The sequence below is a fragment of the Leptopilina heterotoma genome, unplaced genomic scaffold, assembly GCF_015476425.1.
Source record: "Leptopilina heterotoma isolate Lh14 unplaced genomic scaffold, ASM1547642v1 Lhet_65, whole genome shotgun sequence".
In the NCBI taxonomy this organism is placed as follows: Eukaryota; Metazoa; Arthropoda; class Insecta; order Hymenoptera; family Figitidae; genus Leptopilina; species Leptopilina heterotoma.
In genome coordinates this window covers 3,314,315-3,341,119 of record NW_025111152.1, presented here as the reverse complement: position 1 = coordinate 3,341,119, position 26,805 = coordinate 3,314,315, and the positions used below count along the sequence as shown (strand labels likewise).

At 26.5% G+C, this 26,805-nt stretch overlaps 1 protein-coding gene across 1 annotated transcript; it reads left to right on the top strand.

Annotated features, from left to right (window-relative positions):
* The first annotated feature begins 1,265 nt into the window (after positions 1-1,265).
* On the top strand, positions 1,266-26,445 carry LOC122510026. Its single transcript, XM_043624412.1, has 4 exons — positions 1,266-1,544; positions 3,885-4,248; positions 5,158-5,642; positions 26,309-26,445. Exons 1-4 carry the CDS (start codon positions 1,447-1,449, stop codon positions 26,313-26,315), a joined length of 954 nt encoding a protein of 317 aa, XP_043480347.1. The 5' UTR covers positions 1,266-1,446; the 3' UTR covers positions 26,316-26,445.
* The last annotated feature ends 360 nt before the right edge of the window (positions 26,446-26,805 follow it).

The window sequence follows — 26,805 nt, the reverse complement described above, 5'->3', positions numbered from 1 at the left end:
TAACAATAAATTTCTAAGTATTTATTTGTTTAACAACAATTATTGAAGTTTTGAATAATTTAATTTAGAAACTCTGGAAAAATTTGTTTTTTGTAAAAATTAAATTAAAATTTTTTGGAGATAATTGAATTTCCTAAAATAATTTTAAAAACTTGAAACAATTGAAAATTTTGTCAATTATTTAGTAAAAAATAACTTAAATTCAAGTTGTAACTAGAAGTATCTCAACGTTTTCTATATGAGTAATTGAAATCAATTCCTAATTTTTTTTTTGAATTTATAAAATAACTTTTTGAAAATTTATACTTTTAAAAATAAATAATTTTCATTAAATTTTAAAATGAAAGTTTTTTTTAACTAAAAAAGGAGGATAATATTTCACGCGCACGTGTAGTTATGTTAGTTTTCCAAATAAAATGAAATTTAATTTTTTTAAGAATTTTATTTTTAAATTTCAAGTTTTGCAGTATTTTTTAGGTTTCCTCGAGAGGGAGAAGGAGGTTGTCAAAAAAAGTCAAAATCGGCAGATAGGGAATTAGAGAATCATGCGTCCAACATGTAATAAGATTGTCAACCCGTGATAGTTACAATGTAAAATCCCCTGCTGACAGTATAATCTCTTTCTTAAGCCTATAAGATACGTCCAATAGTATTTGATGTGATTCTCAACCCTCTCTCTTTTTCTCTCATTTCCAACTTACTTTCAAAATAATATCACAACTCCAAAAGGAGGTAAATCTATTTCTAATTTTTTTAAACAATTTTTTGTTATTTTGGTTATAATAAAATTGTACTTCTGGAATTTTCGTTTCTGAAAAAAATATTTCTCTAAATTTTTAATTAGTGAAAATTAGTTAAAATTTAATTGGAAAAATATTAAAAAAGTAGATTGATAATTAAAATTGATTTCTTTAAAATTCTTTTTTTTCTTTCCTTTTGGAGAAATTTGACCAAAGTTGTCATATTAGAAAAAGAGATAAAATTTCGATTAAATTTCGTTATTGATTAAATTGACATAAATTCCAGTGAAATTTGTAGGAGAAAACAATTCCAAGAATTTATGACCTGAAAATGACCCCTTTGCGCTAAACGAAATATATATATATATATATCTCAATTACTGTGCTTGAAAAACAGTTGTTACCGGATGATATACAATATGAAACCAAAGAGACATTTGAAAACATTTTCAAATCGATTTTAGGGGGTGATAAATTATAAGTATAGAGAAGACCTACTGGAAACAACAATTGAGAAAGGGAGAATGTCATTAATACATGTTCGTATTATTTTCCAACGGGAACTACAATATAGTTTCCACCTCCTATACATAACTTTAAGTATCAATCAATTTCAAAATTCTCCATTTCGCAATAATAAGGTATCATCAACAGCAACAACCCTTCTACTGTTCGTAGTTAGGAAGGAAATTTCGTTTCATCAGAAATGGAAATCTACAGACCAGAAGACGCGTTTGGTATGAACCTTCAGACATTTAAGTTATTCGGCGTTTGGCCGTCCGCGGTGAAACATCCAGTGCAAAGGTTTATCAAATACAACTTCGTAAAAAATTATATACTAACATTTTTAGTTTCTCTGCGAAAAAAAAAGTTGTTGAAATTTTCTTTTTTGAAAATAATACAGAAAAAAGTAAGTGAGTAAGAATTTTTGCAAAGTTTAGAAATGAGAAAAAACGAAACTCTCTTATCACAATTTGACGTTTCCAGATTAAAAACTGTGCTAAAAATGTAACGCTTTTTTAAATTGTAATTTGGTAAATGTTTATTTGTTTCTTTAGTTACCAATATTTATAAATTATTTATTATTCGTGTTGTTTTATGTATGGTGTAATTTTTTATTTTTCTATTTTATTATTTATTAATTGTTTTGCATAATGTTTTGCAAAATCCTTTGACATGGTGATTTTTAATAGAAGAGGTTATAAAAATTTTTTTTAAATATTTATACTATAATACTCTGATAATTCTGTCTTTTATTCATTCATTCATTCATTCATTCATTCTGTTCGCAGTTTAAAGTTAGTCTTTGAGTAGGTATGTAATGCTTTTATTTATTTTTCTAAAAATCTTTGCTTAACAGATCGAAATTAGTTTTCCACTTTGTTAATTAAAATTTTAAATTGAAAATAAAGTTGAGAATTTAAAAATGTTTTGTAAAATAAAAGTAAAAAATTTTCATAATTTTGAATTGTCAATCATATTTTTTTATTATGAAATTTTTAGTTTCTTTTGGAAAAAAATTTGTGTAATTTCAATTTTTTTAGTAATAGGGTAATGTCACCTTGATTGGACCGCCGAAGCCTTTTTTCGAAATTTCTAAATGCTTCCGGGTGCGGAACTGCTATTTGCACTATTTATTTAACGTTTCCGCTGTCAGATCACGTAAAAATTCAGGTTGTCCACTCAAGGTGACATTACCCTAAATAAAAAAAATTCAACAGTTTTTGATTCTTCATTACGATTTTTTAAGAAAATCTAAAGTTATATATTTTTAAAAAGAATGTTAAAAAATTGGTATAATTTTTATTTTTTAATATTGAAAAAATTAGGAATTTTAAAAATTTTTAGTTCTTGTTTGGAAAAAATTAGTGTAAATTCTGTTTTTTAATGACAATTTTTAACGAAATTATAATTTTTTTAAAAAATTAATTAAAAAGAATTTGCATAATTTCTAGGTATTTCATAATTTCTTTTTCCTTTTTTGAAAAAGAAGGAAAAATAAAAAAATTTCGACCATTCATATTTCTCAATCACAATTTTTTAACAAATCCTCAAGTGTTTTTAGTAATAAAATAAACAAATTTGCTTAATTTATATTTCTTCATCATACCTAATTTTTATCAATATCTCAAATATTTTTAGAAATAAAGGAAATTTTTGTTACAAATTCGATTACAATTTTTAATTTAAAATAAAACTAAGATGTTTAAAAGATTTGTATAAAATGAAGAAAAAAATTGTTTGACAAATCAAAATTGTATATTTTTTTATTTATTTCTAAAAAAATTCAAAAATTATTTCAGAAAATGTTAAATATTATTAAGAAATATGGTAAAAAAATTACCTAATTTCTTATTTTTTAATTACGATTTTTAAGAAATTGTGATTTTTTATAAATAAAAAAATTAGCATAATATCTGTTTAATAATCAATTAATTACAATGTTTGTTATGCTATGCTTTCATATACTAAGTACTGATATAAGTCTGATTTTATTCATAAAGATTAAAAATACTATGATAAATAATAATTAATATTTTGGTAGAATTAACTAATTTTGTTCTTATTTACTTTATTAATTTAATAATGATAATAATAAATAAGAACATAAATTATATAATTTTAATTAATGATCAATTGTATTTTTCAATAATCGTCGCAGAATATACACGCGCGCTTATAATTGAATTAGTAAAAAATTAAAAAAGTTTACTAATTTGAATTAGGGACTGATTTTTTGCTTTCAAATTAGAAAATTTTACTATTAATTAGTAGAAATTCCTATTTATTAGTCAAATTAAAATTAAAAAAATTAAAAAAATAAAAATAATTATAATTAAAAAAATAAAATTAAAAAAATTTTAATCAAATTAAAGACGAAAGCAAAAAATAAGTGACTAATTCAAATTTTTAAACACTTTCACTACTTCAAATTTAGAGAGTAGTTCCTAAATAAAAAGTGTTATGTGTCATTTTAAATTCAAATCTACTTCCTTTTTTCTGCGAAAATTCTGAAATTTTCATTTTTTAAACAAATTATTCAGAAATTTTCATTTTCGAGAGAAAAAATTTATTTTCAAAAATTTCAGAAATCTTTTTTTTCATCCCGGGAAGAAAACAAAATTTTTCTAATAATTATTGCAGATTAATTTACAATGTGTACGGCTATAGCTTTCAATTGTTTTACATTGTTGTATTGTTACCAACGCAATTTATTAATATTTATCTTACTCGTAATGATGTACAAAAAATGGTGGAGAGTTCGTTTTTCACACTGACATGCGTTGGTTATGTTGCAAAACTTGTTGTATTTATAATTCGTCGCGATAAAGTGGAGGGATTTTTTAAAAGATTGCATGATCCAATATTTGCGCCAACACGAAAAGAACATTTTGAAGTGTTGAAAGAATATACGAAAATTGCTAAAGCAAGTTCCATGACATTTATGGTTTTATCAATGATAACTGTTGCGAGTTGGATACTTTTCCCTCTAGTTGACAGTAGTCAGGTAACACTTTTCTTTTATTAATTGTTTTTGAACAAATATTTTTTAATTTTCATTAATTCTTTGTTTTTTTTCATTGTTTCTTTATTTCCTTATTTTCTTTAATTCTTTTCTTTCTTTCCTTATTTCATTTATTTCTTGATTTCGTTATTTTAATTTTTTTTTAGTTTTATTGTTTTTTAACTTTACTGCTTTCTAAAGTTTAATTACTTTTTTAGTTTTTTAATTTTGAAAAATTATTTTTACCTTAACAAAAATTTAAATGAATTGACAACATGAAGCTGAAACTGGCACTCACTTTTCGAAATTAAACTTTAAAGTTAAATATCACTTTCACTTTCGCTTCAATTTTACTTCATTTTTACTTCATTTTTACTTAACTCTCAGTTTACTTTCACTTCACTTTACCTTTACTTTTACTTTTTACTCCACTTTTAATTCATTTTTACTTCACTCTCAGTTCACTTTCACATCACTTTCACTTTACTTTAATTTACTCTCAGTTCATTTTCACTTCACTTTCACCCCACATTCACTTCACTTTAATTTACTCTCAGTTCATTTTCACTTTCACTTCACTTTCACTCCACATTCACTTCACTCTCAGTTCACTTTTACTTTACTTTCATTGTCACTTATTCATTTTTTTTTAATTTAACTTGTCTTCAAAATTTTAAGAAAATTTTGAATGTAAATAAAGTTAAATTTAACAAAAATAAAGTGACAGTGTAGGTAAAGTGAATGTTAAATGAGAGTAAATCAAAAGTGAAGTGAAAGTGAAGTTAATGTAAAGTGAAAGTGGTAAAGAAGTTTAAAAAATACAAAAAAGGTAAGGAATGAGAAAAAATAAAAAAGTGACACAGTAGTTTTAAACAAAAAATAAAAAAATGTTAAAAAAATTAAATTTTACAGAATAAAGTGTTACTGTTTGCAGCATGGTATCCGTTTAATATTACGGAAAATCCAACTTATGGATTTATTTACGCATCGCAAACTTTATTATTATTGACAACAGCATCAATGGATTCAATGATTGATATGATGACGACAAATTTTTTTGTCATGTCAGTGGCGCAATTGGAAATTTTGAAGCGTGATTTTAAACATTTAACGGACAACATCGTTGATGTCAAGGATAATTTATCAGAATCAACTTGTGAATTTCCCAATGGAATCGTAACGCCTGATAAGAAATTACCTTCAAACCATGAGAGTGGGATTTCCAATCTGACATTTTACTTAGTTTCTCCTGGTGAAACGATACGAGAACGTCACAGTTATTTGCAAACCACAAATTCACTGGAGGATACTACTTTTAGTTGCGAGCAATATTACTTGGAGAAAACTTTAAACGAACGTATTGCCAAATGCACCCTCCATTACGAGGCAATTCTCGAGTAAGTGGAAACTGACTTTTATGCGGCACGAAATAAACAAAAAAAACTATCATTTTAGAAATCTCGAAATATTCAACTATTGGTCAATTTTTAAATACTTTCTGCACAATTTATTTCCCTCTAATGATTACAAATCTCTTGGAAGTTAAAATTAACAGAAAATCAGGGTAGCCACATGTCAGTAAAGTCAGGGAAATGTCAGGAAAAAAAATATTTTGTCAGTAAAGTCAGAGAAATGTCAGGAAAAATTTTTTTGTCAGGGCAATTAAAGAAATTAAGACGGTCATGCAATACATTTTTTGCTCTAAACAAAAAAATTTTTGTCAGTGAAATTCGTTGTTATGTCAGTAAAAGTGTCAGGGAAATGTCAGGGAAATTGATAAAGTCAATCTTGCGGACACCCTGAAAATTTTAATTTTTTGTTGAGAGAAGAAATATTTTTTGCCGCGAGAAAATAAAAAAGTTAATGTGAGTTAAGTTTCCGCAGTGATAAAGCAGATTATTTTTTTCATGAAAAAAGTAACATTTAAAATTCATATGTTACTTTAGAAATTTACACTTAAAAATTATATTTTTCTACAAATCTTAATTTACTTTTTTAATATAGTCAGATCTTTGCTTATTTATTTTAATTAAAATTACGTTTTAAACTGAAAATGCTAATTTTATTTAAAAAGTTACAATTTCAGATTTAATTTAAATAAAAATTTAATATTAAAAACTTAAATCTATAAATAACGTTTAAATTTTTCGATTTTTATATTAAAAATTTTAGATTTGTGTAAAAATATTTTCATAGGGAAAAATTTATAAAAATTAGTTAAGGAAAATATGTTTTTTTCGAAATGTTTTACCTCAATCGATGTTTTTAAAGTTTTTTTAAGTAAAAGTTAAGTTAAAGATTATGGTTTTAAAAAATGATTTTTAAAAATTTTAATTTTAAGAAATAAATTTTAATAGGGTCATTTGGGGTAAATGTAAACGGAATATCTATTTTTCACTAAAAACATTAGTTTGTTTTGTTAAAAGGTAAAACGGACGGATTTCTTTTGCATGAACTTGTTACTAGAGTTCCCTAGAAAAATTTGATGAGGTACAAACAAATATTGATGCACCTGAATCGCCTAAAACTGACTGTTTACATTCACCCCGAGATTTTGAAATTTTCTTAAAATTTGGGATAAATCCCTGTAGTTAAGCGAGGTTTAAGAAACAAGTTATTTCAAGTATACTACTGTTTAAAGGGATGGAAAAACTGAAAAAAATTCTTCGTAGATGTATAGTAAATCAACCAGTTGACTGATAATGTATCATATAAAATAAACAATCAACCATTACAAAACTAGTAATATAAAAACTTGAATAACTTGAACAAATTTTAATAGATTTTCATTCAACTTGGTAAAAAGAATATAAAATCGAATTTTTAAATTTCAAAATGGTGGATCCAATATGGCGATCAAACATAAACTATGACTAACTGACTAACACGAAGGAGGTATAAAAGAAGACCTAACTTTCTTTTCCATGTAATTTTACATTGCCAAAGTAATGAAATTTTGAAATTGAAGCAAATTTATTTAATTATTTTCTTTTAAAATGTAGTTCACGTTCTGTTTACATTTACCCCGAGTTTTCGAATTCTCGGGGTAAATGTAAACACTTAATTATTTATTAACTAAATTGACGAAAATCAAAGTCAATTTTTGTTAAGGCATTAATAAGGAAGAATTACAAATTTTAGTTTGATTTTTCAATTTATTTTTATGCAAATGCGAGATAAAATACTGAAATAGTAAAACTTTGATTTTCAATCTTTTTTGCATTAAAAGATAACTTACACTATGGCATTGCCAATTTTTAAAACAAAATATTGGCAATACTCAGAACATCTTGTAGGTGAGCTGAGGTAAAAATATTGACGTCGTACTTATTTTTTAATTTGTAAATTTAGCTGAAACATCTACTGTTTACATTTATCCCTTGTTTACATTTACCCCAAATGACCCTATACCTATATTTTAATTCATTTTAAATAGAACTTTTTATTTATGTATTAAAATTTTTAAATAAGTGATAAAAACTTAAAAATTACAATAAAATTAATAGAAATTAGTATTAAATTAAAAATTTTGTATTTGTAGTAATTAATTTTATGAACTAAAAGTTTTAGTTTTAATTAAACAATTTAAAATTACAAAACAAAAATTTTAATTTTGTTAAACATTCCTTTCATTTTTAAGGGCATTTAAACCATTATGACGTCACAGTTTGAAAACACACGCTTTGCATAAACTGTGACGACATAATTGTTCAAATACTCTTAAAGAAATATTTATAATAAAATATTTTTAAATTATAAAAAAAAAATTTCAATTAAATTTAAAATTGCAATTGATTTTATTAACATTTAATTTTAAATAAATTAAATTAAAATTTTTTTTAATCAATATTTCATTTTTAAAGAAAAAATTTTACTCTGAATTAAAAAATTCAAATTGAAAAACAAAATTGTAAAAATTAAAAATATTTATAATAAAAAAAATTGTATAATTTATATTTATAGGTATTATTATTAAAACTTACACTGTAAAAAATTTAGGGAGTTAACGGACTCGGGAGTTGGGAGTGAAATTTTTCGAGTTAAAAATCAACTCCAAAAGAGAGTTAATTTCTAACTCCCTTCATTCAACACCCGCGCGAGTTATTTTTTCCATGGGGAGTTAGCATTTGGGTGTTAAATTTTAACTCTCTTTATTTAACTCCCCTGGCATTAACTCTCCAATGGGTGCGACTTTTATAGAATCCCCTGGGGAGTTAAAATTTAACTCCCTTTTTTTACAGTGTATATTAGACATTAATTTTTCCAAATTATAATTTTTAATTTTTATAAATTTATTTTTTCTTAAATTTAAATTTATAAAAATTTAGTTTATTAAATTGAATTCATTAAATATGTACTTTGCATATAGTTACGTTAATGATGTAAGGCATTTTTTTCAATTTGGAATGGTCATACAGATATGTGCAAGTAGCATTATTATTTGTGTAACATGTTTCGAAATGACAGTGGTAAGTATAAATATTTGTTTTTCAAGATAAAATAAATCGAATGGTTTCAGTTTTTACTGCAACGCAAATGCAAATTGTAACCAAAGGTCCAATTTTCTGTATTTCTTTGCTTACAGATTTCTCCTAATACGATGCAATTTTATGTTATGATACAATACTGTATGTGTATGACGTTCCAAATATTTATATACACATGGAGGGCAAATGACGTTACAGTAAAGGTATCAATTTTAACTATTTTTTCAATTAACAAAAGAATGTCAATTTTTTAATTTTGTTTTTTATATATTTTTAATTTTTCTCCTTTAATTATTTTAAAAATTACCTATTAAATTTGTCTTTTATTTTTGATATTTTAATGGAAGTCAAAATTACCTGGTATATTCTTCTTAAATAAACTATTTTATAAATTTTTTTTTAATTTTTAATTTCGAACAAACTTGTAAGGAAGCAAGTATTCTTACTGTAAATTTAAAAATTAGAATTTTCCACTCATTAACCTTTTTGGAAATATATTCGTCAAAAAGTTTTGAACTTTTCGTGCCTTTGGTACCACTTACAAAATTTGATATAAATTATGAAATATAAAAATAAAAATATAAAATAAAATAAAAAAATAAAATAATTATAAATTTAAACTAATTAACAATTAATATAGCTTGTTCCAATCACCAAAGTAACTACTTTTTATAAAAAAATAGGAAATTTCATAGTACGATTATAATTATTATAAACAATAGGTATAATATTGATAAAAAAATAGCGAAATTTAATTTTTCAAAATTTGCTAAAATCCGTTTATAACTTTCTACTAAGGGATTTTTGGGGTCGCCATTTTGAATTTTGAAAATCCGACTTCAGATTTGTAATCAGCGACCCCGAAAACCCCCGAGTAACAAGTTTTATACAAATAGAGCAATTTAAAAAAAAAATGTCCGACATTTTGTATCCGCCATTTTGAATTTTAAAAATTTAACTTCAGATTTGTTATAAGTGACCCCAAAAACCCTCGAGTAACAAATTTCAACAAAATCCACTCGTTGAGTTTCCCCTATGCCCAATGGGAAATGCCAGTGTAGTGCCGATGTTTACCACTGGCTTAGTACTCAGACGATTGTTCGGCGTAGTCTAGCCGAGCCTCGACAATTAGTGCTGGCGCAGCACAGAATTTTTTGTTTCGCCAAAGCTTGGACAAGCCACGGCGGCAAGTGCTGGCTGAGTATAGAAAAATTGTTCACAACGCTCTTTGCCAACATTGCTTTTTTGACATAAACTTGAAAAAAATTATAAAAAAAGTTTATAAATGTTTATAAATATAAATTTATTGAAAAAAATTAATATTTTACTTTTCAGTTGTTCATTTTTTATTCTTATTAAATTTAATAATAACAATTTAATACAATTGTCTAATTTTGTAAATAATAAATTATTTAAACAAATTAAAATTATAAACAAAATTTAAACTTTAATCTCAATAATAATTTAGTTCCTATTAAAATACTATTATACTTCTTACTATGAATAAAAAATTATTAAAAAATTACCACGTAATTTAAGAATAAATTACGTAAAATGTTAAATGCAATAAGTAAAGTAATTTAATTTTTAAAAATTTAGTTTCATTTATTTTATTTCAATTTATTATTTCTAACGTATCTCTATTTTTTTCTCATCTTTGACTCAATAATTGTATGTCTGAATGATACTGAGATATTAATAATTTACTGTACACATGTGTCGTTAGCATAGTGGTTAGAGCGTTAGTCTGTTAGTCCGTAGGTCGTAGGTTCGATTCCCCTCGTCAGCAATTTTGTTTATTTTCATAGGTTTGCGATATTTCTAGATTCCAATCGTTAGGTACTAAAATATGAAAATCTAATGCACACTTACTGTAATTGTTTATTATTTAATTTTTAAATGTTATAAACAATTTTTTTCTACTTCATTTACTATATCCATTGTTAGTCTTCATCTTTAATACAATTTTTTTAAGAAGAGAAATATTTTATGAATAATAACTATTTATTAATATTATTTACCATTTTGTTGTTAAATTATTTATAATTATGAATTTACGACTAATTAATAACAATACGGCATTTATTGCGGCAATATTCTCAGCCAGCACTGGTCCAGTGCTGTCTGGCAGCACTGACAGACAGTACTTCGGCAGCGCCAGACGGCGTTATCATCCCAGTGCCATGCCAGTGCTGGCTCTCAGCCTTGCCGCCAGTGCTGCCAGTGCTGGCGCAGTACTACGCCAGTTGTAAATTTTCCATTGTGTGGCCACGAAAGGATTAAAAAAAATTTGTCTCTTTTGAAAAAGCTTTTTTTTGTAACAAAAACAAATTACTAAATTTAAAAATATTTCACTCTGTCGCAGTAAAACTTTAACAGCATCAAATATAGATGGAAAATTAAATTAAAACAGTTTCCAAATTGATGCTCGAAAGTTAGTTTAAGCAATACAAAGAGACATATTTGGAAAATATATACAGTTTCCGATTGTTTGCATTGTTCTATAGTCGAACAAATCGAAATTGACATTCTCCTATTCACACGATGATGACCAAATGGATGGAGGGTGAACGGGGGTGGTGAAAAGTAGTAAAGTTTTTCTCTTTTTCATTTTACATAGACAGACGAACTAAGGGAAGCTGTTTATGAATGTGCATGGCCTTCAGTATCGAGTAAAAAATTTCGAAAATCCCTTTGTATTATTATGTCACGATTGCAAATTCCAGTTAGACTATACGTTGGATACTTTTTTCTCTTATCAGTCGACACATTTTTTAAAGTAAGTCTATAATATTCTTATTACATTTAAATAAAATAACAAATATTCCTAAAGATTTTTTTAAGTTAAAGATGGTAAAATTCCGCACCGATACAACGAGAGATATTTTAAAAATGTTGCTAACACATTTTTTATTTAACAATAAAAAGTAAAAAAAAACTTTTTTTCTTTTGAGCCTTCCTATTTTGTGAAAACTTGTCAGCTTTTTTTAAATATGGTCATTTTGAATGTAGAAACACTTACAAAAATTATAAACTAAAGCGCCAGTTTAATAAAAAAATTGTTTGAAATATTATAAACAAATTAATTGAACATTGGAAGTATTTTTATTATTTTTAAAAATGAAATATTTTACCTTTGTTTATATAAGAAAATAATTATATATGTTTAATATTTTTATATTTTTAACAACAATGTTTATTTATTGTTTATTTATTTATTTATGTTTGTGTAATTTATTTTCTCTTTATTAATAACAAGTGTTATTTCAGCGACCTTTAACATGCCTATTTTTAGAATAGACAAAATTTATGAATCGTTTAAATAAAATTTAATTAACAAATGCATAATTAAAGCATTTTAGCTCAAAAACATTGGTTTTTTATAAATTCATTTGAAAATAAATTAATTTTAAGCGATGAGTATTTACTTTTTATTTTTTTAACAATTATTTTCTGTTTTCAAACCAGATTAATTAAAAAATTTATTACAAATCTATTTTTTAACGAATAAATGTTTTTGAAAATTTAATTTTAGTATTTTTTACAATTTTTTCGTTGTTTAATAGTGAATTTTTTTAATCAATAAGATTTATTCAATAAGATTGGTTTCTTATATAAATGAGGATAGAAACTTCATGGTTTTCGTCAAGAAAATTTATGCTCTCAAATAAAATACTTGCATATATCCCTCAATTATTTTTTAAAATGATGTCAATTATGCTATAATAAGGCTCTTTAAAATGTTTTTTTGCTTTTATTATGCTTTACATTTGAAAATTTGTTTCTTTATTTAATATTTATAAAAAATATACCTAATTTTAAAACTAAACTTATGATTTGAAAATTTTTTGTTCATTTGCAATATTAAATAAATGTTAATCATTTATTAATTTATTTTTGAATGAATTTTTAAAAAAACCAATGTTTTTGAGCTAAAAATTATTTAATTATGCATATTTTGTTAATTTAGTTTGTTTAAATTTAAACTATTCATACACGGAGAGAAATTTCTGTTAATTTTTGTAAGAAAATTATGGAAAAAATTACTGTGCTTCCGTATAAAATAGGTTCGTTTTGTTGGCAAAGTAGAATGTACCATTAACCAACACAGTTTATACCTAAAAAACGAAAATATTTGCTGTCTCTTTAACTACAAAAATTACTGTGCTTCCTCAGCAAAGAAAATACACAGAAAAATAATTTGACATAAGCTATTTGTGTATGTGACATTTTTTTTACAATTCATGTAATGAATGAACATAAATTAAATAATGTTTGTTAATTAATTACTGTTAATATTTATTTGTTTTACATGTGACGCGATTATTATGTTCCATGTATATCATGATACTATCAAATCAATATTTGAGGTTAAGTTGAAATTCCATAGTAAACGCATTGCATACAAGGCACACAAGTTTGATTTCAATATTTCTAGGTTAAGTGAAATCATGGACAGTAAAAATTATTTTATTTCCAATATTTCTTTATATCACTAATTGAAACATAAAATCGAAAACGTCGCAAAAATTTACCTTGCCAACAGGTGAGGAAAGTACGACAGTAGCAATCGTAGCAATATTAATTGGATGTTCGTGATACTTCGGGTATCTTCGGCCTTCTTCAACTTGACTTCATGCAGGCAGCACAGTAAAAATTTGTGGGGAGCACAGTCTATTTTATTAACCTGCGCATGACTATTTCATGGTACGGTTAATATATTTTGCTTAGGACCAAATTAGAAAGTCCTGGTTCAGCAATTTTTACAGTGCTTTCAAAGAAATATTCCGAGGCCATTTTGGAAATAAAACTGTTTTCCATATAAAATAAAATTGTGCGCAAGTCAATATTTCTATTCTTCCGATACAAATAGTTCAGTAAAAACATTTTGCACATATGTACTTTCAGGTGACAAGTACAGTAATTTTTATTGGAAATTTCTCTCCGTGTAAATTTTGTCTACTCTAAAAATATGCTTGTTACAGGTCACTGAAATAACATTTGTTGTTAAAAATGTGAAAAGACCTATTAGCAAAAATGGTGTTACGGGGAAACAAATGCAAAAAAGAAAAAAAAATATATAATAAAAGAAAATTCTAATTTAAGGATGATTTTTGTGTTACTCTTTTTTGCTTTTATTAAAAAAAAAGAAGTCCAAGTGATAATGATAAAAAAAGGGAAATGAAAAATAAGAATATTCATAAAGAAAAAAGTAAAAATTGTTTAAGGAGAAAAATAAGAATCTACTATCCGGTGAATTTAAAATTAAAATAAACGGCGTCGGAATTTAAGAGAAAGAAAAAATTGTTATTTAAACATTTTAGAGACTGAAGTGAATAACGTCGGAACGAAAGAAAAAAGGCATTATGACCATTTATAAGTGTATCTTCCGGGCAGGCGACAACACGGACCCTCTTCAGCGTCTTCTCGGATGACCTTGTCGACAGATCGTTGATTCGCGGCGTCGAGATTTGACAGGACGGGTGGTCCTTTCCGCGACCATTGATATGAGGTACCGTGTATAGTGCGAATGGTGAGTAAACGGCGGCCTTCGGAAAATTCCAGAGGCCAGGGAACCGCTCACACCACTCTGCCTTTTTCTCCGCGTTCTTACCGGCGAGTTGTTTGCGAATCTCCTTGAGTCGCTCGATTTCTTCTCTACTCGGATTGTGCGTCCGGAAGCGTCGATACGGGTCTGTCAGTCGTGCAACGATGAGAGGTTAAGGGTCCACAGTTTCGGGGAGAGGAGAGAGCGAGGACAAACGTCTTGGGAATGGAGAGAAGGAGGAGGTGGCCCGCTGGCGACACCTCAAGGTCGAAGGTCGGTACGGTCGGAGCACGAGGAGGGTCGTTTTCGTCGGCTGCGGGGCGGATGGTCTTCTTCTCCCAGGTCCTCGCTGCTCTCTTCTTCCGGTTGACGTTCCTTCTTCGCTTTGCCTCCGCAGAACAAGTCATGTGTCTCGAATAACGCCTAATGTCGATGAGGTGTGGTGAAAAGAAAATGTGACAAGGTGATTTTGTTGAAAGAAAAAACTGTTCTTTATTTCTGGTCCGTTCGAGGTCTCGCCAATAGGCCGGCTGACGGTCGAATGCTAGCGAGCGCGTTGGCACGGTCGCCTCTACACCTCGGTTCTCTCGCGATCCCCCACTACCGGCGGTGCCGGGCCCGCCAGCCAATCGCAGCACTTCGGGCTATGATCTCGTCGGAGCGCGCCGCCGCGGCATTCCGATGATCTACCGGGTGACAAACTATTTGGTGGACGGTGACAATGGACAAAATACTAATTTGTTTATAAAATTGTTTTAAAAAATGCCAATTGTTGTTAAAACTATTTAAATTTTATACAAATATCATTCTTTTCTTATTTTCTTTTATAAACAAATGTAAAATATTTCATTACACTGAGAGAACAGAGTAGTTATCGCAACCAATAAAATGCTTACGAAAACCATTTTGGTTAGTAAACTATACTGCTGCTAATTGGATAGTTGAAGATACCATTTTTAAATAGTAAAAGATTTACCATTTTCTATTAGTAAAGGCAACTATTTTAGTTGGTAGGGACCACTAATAAAAGTTCTAATAGGTACATTTGCTTAGTTCATTTTACAATAAATAAATATATAACAACAATTATTTATCTAATATTATTCGCACACTATAAAGACATGATAAACATATTTTTTAATGTGCGAATAATATTAGAAAAGTAAACCGACAGATTGGCTCAGTCGGATAGATGCCTGGCGTTGGTGGTCGTTTAAGGACCAAGGGTATAAGTACCCTTGGTTCGCGCCCACTTGGCTTGGTATTTTTCCGGCACGTGAGACAATCTGAGCGGGAGGTTTGACGTCGAGGTATAATGATGTGCACCGTCGATTATTGTCCGGTACACACCATTAGAACTCGACTGTCGATAAACCGGTTGTACTCGGAGAGGTTTTCTACAGTTTCCCTCTCCACTGGCGAGAAAACCCATTAGACGGGTGGTCCAGGCGTAATGCGAGTACTCCTAATAAAGTCGGCTGTAGACGCAAATTAGGTTAATATATAGAAAATTTCTAAAGTAGAATGGTTATGCTTAATCCAAAAAAGTATTTCTCGGGGACTCTTGTCGAAGTGCGTAAGGCCAATAGGGCAGGAGTATAAACAATAAAAAAAAAAAAAAAAAAAAATATTAGAAAAGTAATTATCATTATCCTTACAAAAATAACACTGCACTTTTTCCTCGAGTATACAAAATATTCACAAGTTGCACTTATTACACGTCCTTTACATTCTTCGACTCTCGATATCTCTTCTGACAGTTTCATCAGTTTCCACACACTCGATATTCTTCTTATCACAAAAATAACAAAAAGTTAGAAACAAATAACCACATAAAACTTTAACAAATGCACTAAGAGGACAACACTATGTTATGCGTCATATGTCAAGCCGACATTTTTTTTCTCGTTTACTAACGAAAATGGTAAAGCCAACTATTTTTGTGGATGCATTTACTATTTCACATTTACTAATTCTAAATAGTTACGTTTGATATGCAAAATATTAAAACTTACTGGTAAAATTACTAGATTTTACTAACTAAATAGACGGGAGAATAAATTTTGCCTTTACTAATAAAAAAGTAGTTGCTCTAACCATTCATTTCTCTCAGTGTATTAAAAATAATAAAGAGATAACATTTAAAAAAATTTTTTATTAAACTAGCGGTTCAGTTTATAATTTTATAAGTGTTTCTGCATTCAAAATGGACTTATTTAGGGTCAATTGGGGTAAATGTAAACGGAATATATATTTTTCACGAAAAACATTAGTTTTTTTTGTTAAAAGGTAAAACGGACGGATTTCTTTTGCATGAACTTGTTACTAGAGTTTCCTAGAAAAATTTGATGAGGTACAAAAAAATATTCATGTACTTGAATCGCCTAAACTGACTGTTTACATTTACCCCGAGATTTTGAAATTTTCCTAAAATTCGGGGTAAATGTAAACACCACTGTAGTTAAGCGAGGTTTAAGAAACAAGTTATTTCAAGTATACTACTGTTTTAAGGGATGGAAAAACTGATAAAAATTCTTCTTAGATGTATAGTAAATCAACCAGTTGACTGATAATGTATCATATAAAATAAACAATTAACCATTACAAAACTAGTAATGTAAAAACTTGAATAACTTGAACAAATTTTAATAGATTTTCATTCAACTTGGTAAAAAGAAGTTTTCAAGGTTGCTGAATAAGAATCTAAAATCGAATTTTTAAGTTTCAAAATGGTGGATCTAATATTGCGGTCAAACATAAAATATTGTTAAAAATTGATCAAATTTGCTTAAATCTGGCTACTCGGAGGTTTTTAAGGTCGCTGAATACGAATTTGAAGTCAAATTTTAAAAATGGCGGATGAACGTAAAAATATTTTTAAAAATTGATCAAATTTTCAAAAAAAAAAAATTTTTTTATCAAATTGTTTTTTTTAAAGAGGACCTAATTTCCTTTTCTATGTAATTTTACATTGCCAAATTAATGGAATTTTGAAATTGAAGCAAATTTATTCAATTATTTTCTTTTAAAATGTAGTTCACGTTCTGTTTACATTTACCCCGAGTTTTCGAATTCTCGGGGTAAATGTAAACACTTAATTATTTATTAACTAAATTGACGAAAATCAAAGTCAATTTTTGTTAGGGCATTAATAAGGAAGAATTACATATTTTTGTTTGATTTTTAAATTTATTTTTATGCAAATGCGAGACAAAATACTGAAACAGTAAAACTTTGATTTTCAATCTTTTTTGCATTAAAAAATAACTTACACTATGGCATTGCCAATTTTTAAAACAAAATATTGGCAATACTCAGAACATCTTGTAGGTGAGCTGAGGTAAAAATATTGACGTCGTTCTTATTTTTTAATTTGTAAATTTAGCTGAAACATCTACTGTTTACATTTACCCCTTGTTTACATTTACCCCAAATGACCCTAATCAAAGCAGAAATTTTTAAACTTTTTGTTGTACCGATGCGGAATTTTACCACATTTAATTTAAAAAAAATCTTTGAAGTAGTCTAAAAATTGTGGGAATTTTACCACATTTAATTTTAAAAAAATCTTCGAAGTAGACTAAAAATTGTGGGCTAAAAATTGATTTATCCATGAAAACATATTTTGCCCTACTGTAAAAAGGTTCATATTTTTCAACTGCGTCAATAAAAAAAAAATAGAGTACAATTTTTTTAATATTAATAAAATAAAAAATATATTACATCAATTACATTAAAACTAAGAGAGAAAAAAAATGTTCCGATATCAATGAAAACAAAAAATAGAGATGCAATGAGTTAATATAATGAAAAATACCCTTTAGAAAATGAAAGGTTTAAGGGGTGGATGAGAGGGGGGGAAAGGGGTGTGTTTGTAATCGTGTTCGCGCCTAAAATAAAGCTACGCTCTGCCAAGACAATACAGAGCGACTCTATGAGAATGGTAATTAATGGCTTCGTCCCTACTCATAGAACAAAAGTTAACGTTCTAAGGCCACTATAGTTTACTTTATGCGAAAGCACAGCGACGATAAAATTTCACGCTGCAACATAATCGGCTGCCCGAGTCATTAACACTGCCATTTTCTCTATAGAGAATTGTTAAAATATTCATGAGGTGAGAGGAGTTGCGAAAATATTGTTATATTTTCGAGAATAGTGTGAGCGCGTGACACTTTCAACAAAAAAAATACTTCACATAATTATTATTAATTAATATACATATATACATATATATATATATATATATATATATATATGAAATATGATTCACCCTTTCGAAGATAGATAACCGGCAGCGGCTAAAGGTTTTCTCTACTACTAAGACGTTAAGAGTCCGACTAAAAAGTGTTTCTACTACTAAAAAGTTGTCTTGAGGAATATGTCTTTTTTTTACTACATCGACGTTGTCTGACTATAAAGTGTTTTTACTACTAAAAAATTTGTTGATTTTGTTATTAACAAGTAAATTAAAGATTAATTTAATTAATCAGAGTGATTTTCTTTTCAACTAAACAATCAAATAATAATTAAATTAATTGAAGTGATTTTAATAAACAAATGGTCATTTTATTTAGAGACTTGTCATTTATTTTTTTACCTACTATGCGAAAAGTTAGGTTCCTTAAAAATTAAAAGTTTGGAATAATATTATTCAAAAATTCTAAACAATAATTGAATATATGGGAGACTCAAGTTCAAATTTTCATAAAAAATTTTTCAAATGGCTTACATTGAAAGTATTTCGAAATTTTATGCAAATAAAGAACAATAAGTAATTATTAAAAATAAACTAGAATTCGCCCGAAAATAATTTTTAAAAAATTGAACCCATTGGAAATTTTGTAATATTGAAAAAAATTTTATATTTTAAAAAATTTTATTTTTTCATCTTTAAAAATAATCTATATAAATATAATTGTATTTTTAAAAATACATTATTTTATGAATTTATAAATATTATTCTATATTTAAATATTTCAATTCTCGTAGTTAAATTATGATAGGAATTGAATAAAAAAAATTTCAGTTAAAATATAATAAAATAATTTAATATTTAAAGTGTTATAACAAGAATTTTTGAAATTAATTAAATTTTAGAAGATTTTAAAATTAAATTCTTTGTAAACAAGGGAAGCAAAAGTATAAAAATATTGTTTAAAATTTTTATTTTAAATAGTTATTAATTATAGTATTATTTTTCATTAAAAATTCTTAAAGTTTTGGGAAATTTTATTTAAAAGTTCTAAAAAATAATTGAATTTTGAAAGAATTACAGTTGCAATTTTTAGAAATAATTAAATTTCAAAAGATTTTTCATTGAAAGTATTTCAAAATTTTAATTCCAATGGAAAAATAAATATGAATAGGTTTTAAAATTTTTGTTTTACAAAAAGTATTAAAGTTTTGAATAGGTTATTTATTTAGAAATCTTTAAAAAATTTGTTTCTTTAAAAAATGTAATAAATTTTTTTTTTAATAATTCGACGCCCCCCGTCAATAAAGTATATTTATTCGAACGCCAGTGCAATAAAGCGTTAATTCAAAAAATTGTGCTAAATAATTTTAAAAAATTGAAACAATTGAAAATTTTGACAAATTTAATTCATAAATTTTATATTTTAATGAATTTTATTTGTTTAGTTTGGAAAATTATTTTTAAATATAATCTAATTGAAAATTTAGAAAATAATTGAATTTAAAAAAAATTTAGAATTAAACTTATTACAAGAATTGTTCCAGTGGTACTCGAAAGTTCAATTATTTAATACAAAAATATCTTACATTCAAGTTGTTGTTAGAAATATCTTGGCGATTTCTACACGAGTTATTATTATTATTCTTTATTTACTTTCCCTGCGCACAGCAGGGTTCGAGTATCCATATACAAAAATACAAAATATTGCTTATTGTAACTAATTACATTTTTCGCAACCTTAACCTACTTAAATTACTTAAACTAATCCTATCCGCCAGTGCCCGGGCCTCCGTTTCCGGTTTCTTTCACCGAGATTTGCTTCGTCAAAATTTGTTTTATTTTCAAATAATTTTTAATTTTTTTTAAATTTAAAGAATAACTGTTAGAAAAATTATATTTTTTAAAAAATGAAGAATTTTCGTTAAATTTCAAAAAGAAATGTTAATAACAAAATCCATAAATTTTTTTTAATAAACAATTTAGCTGAAAACTATTTCTCAGTAGTTCTTTTATCAAATACATATCATTTTTAACAAATTTTAGTAATTTGAGAAATTGAATTAAAGGTGAAAAAAAAAATTTGAATTTGTTAATTAAATACGTAATAAACAAAAATATTTTTTAAACTCTGAGATGAGCCTTTGATGTCAAATTTTTTTACCATTAATTTTAAATAAAAATTAATCAAATTATTAAAAACTGCAATGTACAAATCAATTTGTCCACAGCCGTATTTTTCATCGCTAATTCCCAAGTAGAAATGTAATACTGGCATAGTACTGATCTTGTACTGACTGCCAGTATTGCAGTACTGACTCCAGTACTAAGTCAGTACTGGGAAAACCCTGGCTGGTAACGCTGTCCAGTACTGATTTTTACCGGCGGTCAGTATAAGCTCCTTATTTAATTATTAAAGCATGGGGAGTAATTTATTGAATACTAATAATTATTATTAGTATTAATTATTATTAATTAATTATTAGAATTCCTTTTATTAAAATAAGTTTAAAAAAAATATTTTTCTTATTTTTTCATTATTTATTTAAATCTTATTTATTTAAATTAATGACTAAATTATTATTATTACTGGTTATTAATTATTTAAACTTATACTTTATGTAACACTGTCAAGAATTATACACAAAACACTTAAAACTAAGACGGAAAAATATCGCACGCACGGGGGACCGAACCCTAGACCTCGAGGACGCAAGTCGAATACACATACCGCATAGCCACGCAAGCTCGGGAGTTATCTCGCATAAACTTCCTTTTGAATTGAGGGACCGATATATACAGTGCTTTAATAATAAATCCACTGCATATTATATTTATTTCAAGAAAAATTATTATACATATATCTTTATATACATTTTATCAAGTCATTATGTAGTAATTAATAGATACATCATAATAATATGGTAAAAATTATTAATATAATTATTTATTTATTATTTATAATCTAATTATTTATTAAAATAATAATAAAAAAAAAATTTATTTAAGAACAATTTTTGTTAAATAAATAAATAAAAATATATATACAGCTTTAAAAAATAAAATTTTTTTTATTATTAATAATACGTAATAATTCTAAAAATAATTAATTAATAATAATTTATTATTATATTATTAAAATATATCTATTAGTTAATAATAAATTAATAAAATGTTTGATATTATTGTTGATGAATAATGTTTTTACAAATCTTTGCAAATATTTTAATTGTTAATAAATCAAACGATGTTCAATGTTTAATTACATTATAACAAATTTTGATTGTTTTTTTAACTCCTTCGCAGTACTGATTTAGTGTTAAGCCAGTTTTCTGCCAGTACTGATTTTAGAACTTTTCTAACTCCGACATAGTACTGATTCGGTTTTGGAGTCAGTATACTCCCAGTACTGATCGGGTTCCGAAAGTCAGTACCGATGGTCAGTACTGAGTCAGTACCATGTCGGTGTTTAACTCCGTCCTAACTCCGGACATGTCTACTTGGGTTGCCCCCCTAACTCCTTAGTAGCTATCACATAAATAAAAATATAAATAAAAGAAAACATTAATGATAGAAAATAGATATTAAAAGAATTAGGTACAAATATTTGTAATTATTTACATAATGTATGGAATTTTAACACAGAGAATTGGTTATTATTGAAAAGGTCAATGACTTGATTAAAAATTTTCATTATTTCAAAATACAGGGGCGTTTTAATCACTGATTTTATTGCAGATATACTTTTGTTTACATCCGAGAGTTATGTTGGAATATAAAATCAGAAAACAATGGTTGAACAATTTGACTTTTAATAACAAGTTTTAAAACTTATTTAACATGCTCGTCTACCAGTTATACTAAATTTTTGCATTCCTAACTACTTTCACAAAAATTGTAGATTTAAAAATTATTAAAAATTTTCGTAAAATTTAAAAAAGTTTTTTTACTACTGTCAGTTAAAAAAACATTCTTCTCTGTGGTAAAAAAATTATTTATCTAAAATTATCATTATTCAAAATCATTATTTAAAATTATTATTTTAAATTTTATAAATTAATTAATTAGTATTAGCAATTAAAATTTGTAATAAAAAATAAAATTATATATAAGAAAAAAATCTCATGTTTGTAAGAATTTTTAAATTTATTGAAAATCTAGTAATAAAAAAAATTGAAAAAAGTGGGTCCCTGAAGTTGCTATTGATGCTCAGTATCGAAAAATATTTTTTATATGAAACCGAAAAAATCACTCAATTTTTCCCAAGGTTTAAGGTTAAAGAAAGTACTCTTAAAAAGTGTTTTACTTCCTAGGTGAAAAAAAGTGAAATTAGTTAAAATTTTATCACTAAAAATAAGAAAAAATAGTTTTCGTTGCTAAGCATCAATATGCCAACTTCAGATTTTTTTTGTAGAATTGGGATTTCTTAAAATATTTTATCTACGTACATTTCTTTAGAAAATACAAGTGACGAAAGATGAAAGAAAAAATTGGAAAAATTATTATTACTATTAAGATGCTAAAAGGAAATTATTAAAATCCGTTATTTCAAAAAAATGTTTAAATTTTGAATTAAGTTTTGGATTAAGCATATATTTGATTTTTAAAAATTATTTTTCAGTTGTAGAAGTACCTTCAAAATCTTTATAATTTTTTCTTTCAACTTTCGTCACTTTCATTTTCTAAATAAATGTATGTAGATAAAATTTTGTAAAAAAAACCTCAATTCTACAAAAAAATACGATTCAAATGAGCCTATGAACGTTGAAAAACGTTAATTTCTTCGGAAGATATAAAAAATGACCTAGTCAAATCACTGAAAATGTGGTTTTCCTTAAATATCTTATTAAAAAACTAGTATTTTTTGTTGTTACGGTGCCATTTTTTCAGAGTTTTGTACGTTTATTAAAAAAAAGAAAAAAATTTTAGTTATTAGGATATGTTCCAAGTTAAAAGATATTGAATCGTCATTAAAAAAGTAGGGGTCGTACACGGAAAAAAGAAATTAGCTGCAGCAGTAAACATATGTTTGCTGTGAAATCTCTGAAACTTAGCTACCACAGCTAAGAAGTTTGCAGTGGCAGCGAACATGTTAGCTGTAACAGTAAACATTAGTAAAAATTTATGCGAATTTGCTGTCATAGCGAACTTGTTTGATCTCACAGCGAACTTTTTCGCTGTCCCTATTTCAACGAACAAGGTTTGCTGTGGCAGCAAAATGTTCGCTTTCTATGCGTGTACATTTACCGCCGGTAGTGTATATTTAATAAGTAAATACTTATAAATAATTATTTTAAATAAATAATTATTTTTTAAATTGTTTATTTATATATTTTATTTTTTATCATTAAAGTCTGTAAATGTTTTGTTTCAGCTTTTATTATTATTTATTACTTTTATTAAAAAATAAACTAGTATGAAATTTATAACAAAGAAAATCTATGATGAAATAAAATAAATGTGCAGAAGATTTAGTTTGAAAATATTAAAGAGAATAAAATTAATTTTTTAGGGTCAGTCCATTATATTTCATCTGAAGCCGTTGCGGCCTATTTTTAAAAAAATCTCATAATTTGTAAAAATGATGTTTAATATCCATAAAATTCATTTTTGAGAATTATTTTATAAAATTTTTTGAATTTAACTTAGAATTTTAATTTTTAAATTGAGTTGCTCAGAAAAAAGGTTAGATTGACAGTTATGAAAATTTAATAAAAAAGCATGGAAATAATTTAGATAATACAAATTTCAAAATTGATATTTGTTAAAAATGAGCTAATTTACTTGTATAAATAGATTATCATGTAAACATACCCAAAATAATAGATAAAAATTGATTTTAAAATTTACCTATGAAATGTCGAAAGTCACTACATTTTAATTAAATTTTTCTAAAAAGTGTATAAATATTAAAAAATTTATTACTTCTTAATGTAAAGTATTTTCAATGTACTTTCATAATATGTGGTAACTTTTTAATTTTATAATATAGAAATATGAAAAATTTTACCTTTAATATTGAGTGTTTCATGATTTTCATTGATTTTTATTACTTATTTCTTCTCAGGTGCAAGACTAAAAAATCCAATTTTTGTCTTAATATTTAAGTTTGAACTTCTTTTCCATTCTATTAAATTTTGGTGATGGAGAACGAGCTACTTTTCATTTTAAATTTAGTTTAAAAAATCTGCTGAAAAAACGAATTTGTTGGTTAAAATGCAGGTAATTTTATAACACTGAAGTTGGCTATCTCAATAGTCATGCAAAAATCTACTTGCATTTTAACCAATAAATTCTTTTTTCTACCACACGCACCGAAAGTACACCATTTCCTACGTGTTTAGCGGGAGAAAAGTGTATGATTCCCTGCGAGCGGGAGGGAATGTACATTCCCTCCCGGCTAGTGACGTCACCGGGAGGGAATGTAACATTCCCTCCCTGTGAGGGAGGAAAAGTAACTTGCTTTCTCGGTAATATTATCAAAGTATGACCATTGGTGAATCAGTTACGTGAGTTACGTCAGCTAAGTGACTTACGTAACTTACGCGAGTTACGCAAATGGTGTAGTTACGTAACTTACGTAAATGGTGTAGTTATGTTAGTCTTTCGAGTTACAAATAATAAATGATTTACGTAAGTTACGCAACTTACGTTACTTACGCTACTTGCGTAAACCTACGCTCTTTGGGTTAGTTTAGTTATTTTAAGCTTTTCACAAACTTTCAGTTACCACAGTTGTAACTATACCGCCCCCAGCTACAACTATACATTCAAAAGTAACAATCAAACTGCCGCGTTTGTACTTTCGGTATACGTGTGTTAGAAAAAATAGTATGTGCAACTCGGGAGGAAAATTGATTTCCACTCGTGTTTTACAGTTCTCGGCTTCGCTCGCAAGCACTCGCCTTCGGCTCGTTTGCTCGCTACGCCTCGAACTGCAAACTACACTCGTCGGAAATCATCCATTTCCCTCCCTTGATGCACAAACTACTATTTTTCAGCAGATTTTTTAAAATAAATTTAAAATGAAAAGTAGCTCGTTCTCCATCACCAAAATTTAATAGAATGGAAAAGAAGTTCAAACTTAAATATTAAGACAAAAATTGGATTTTTTAGTCTTGCACCTGAGAAGAAATAAGTAATAAAAATCAATGAAAATCATGAAACACTCAATATTAAATGTAAAATATTTCATATTTCTATAGTATAAAATTAAAAAGTTACCACATATTATGAAAGTAGAATGAAAATACTTTACATTAAGTAGTAATAAATTTTTTAATATTTATACACTTTTTAGAAAAATTTAATTAAAATGTAGTGACTTTTGACATTTCATAGTTAAGTTTTAAAATCAATTTTTATTTATTATTTTGGGTATGTTTACATAATAATCTATTTATACAAGTAAATTAGCTTATTTTTAACAAATATCAATCAAGAAATTTGTATTATATAAATTATTTCCATGCTTTTTTATTAAATTTACATAACTGTCAATCTAACCTTTTTTTTGTGCAACTCAACTTAAAAATTAAAATTCTAAGTTAAATTCAAAAAATTTTATAAAATAATTCTCAAAAATGAATTTTATGGATATTAAACATCATTTTTACAAATTATGAGATTTTTTAAAAATAGACCGCAACAGCTTCAGGTGAAATATAATGAACTGACCCTTTAAATAACAATGTTCAACAATATTTTATAATTTAATTATATTTATAGTATTTAAATTGACTATTGCCGAGATACACAAAAAACATCAAATTAATTCATATTATCCATGCAATTTTGTCTTTGATTCATAAGTGAAATTTTGTTCTGTCGCAGTGCTTGACAGTTGACGATTCAATCAATTCGGAAAGTCGAACACCATTCATCAAGACAAATCCAATAATCTAACGCGGCGTGAAAGTATCAGGAATCCAATTTTTTAAATCGAATTGAAGCGAGAGAGAGAGAGAGAGATCGACGTGGTTTGAAAATGTCCCCGCTTGACGAATCAATCCCATATTTCACATATGTTTTCAAACACGCAAAAGATTACAATATACAATTATGACATTTTACAATAACCTCTCATATTTTTTCTCTCTTTTTCCATTTTCAGATTATAAGGCTGGCCTATTCATTTTTCATAATTTTAAAACAAGTTCAAGCTAAAAAGGAATGAAGCAAAAATAATGATGCAAAGAGTGGTCGACAATCCTATAAAGTCACTTAAAATACAAAGAATAAAAAGGAGAATGATACAAAAATTAAATGATCAATTTGATGTAAAAAACAATCTTAAATAAACCAAGGCCTCCAAGCTACTTACCGACATT

What these genes read in the sequence shown, in the direction of transcription:
- LOC122510026 (XM_043624412.1), top strand. Translation starts at nt 1,447, where the DNA reads ATGGAAATCTACAGACCAGAAGACGCGTTTGGTATGAACCTTCAGACA. An exon ending in GTGAAACATCCAGTGCAAAG is followed by an intron (nt 1,545 to 3,884) that starts GTTTATCAAATA and finishes TAATTATTGCAG; the next exon opens with ATTAATTTACAATGTGTACG. An exon ending in CTCTAGTTGACAGTAGTCAG is followed by an intron (nt 4,249 to 5,157) that starts GTAACACTTTTC and finishes TAAATTTTACAG; the next exon opens with AATAAAGTGTTACTGTTTGC.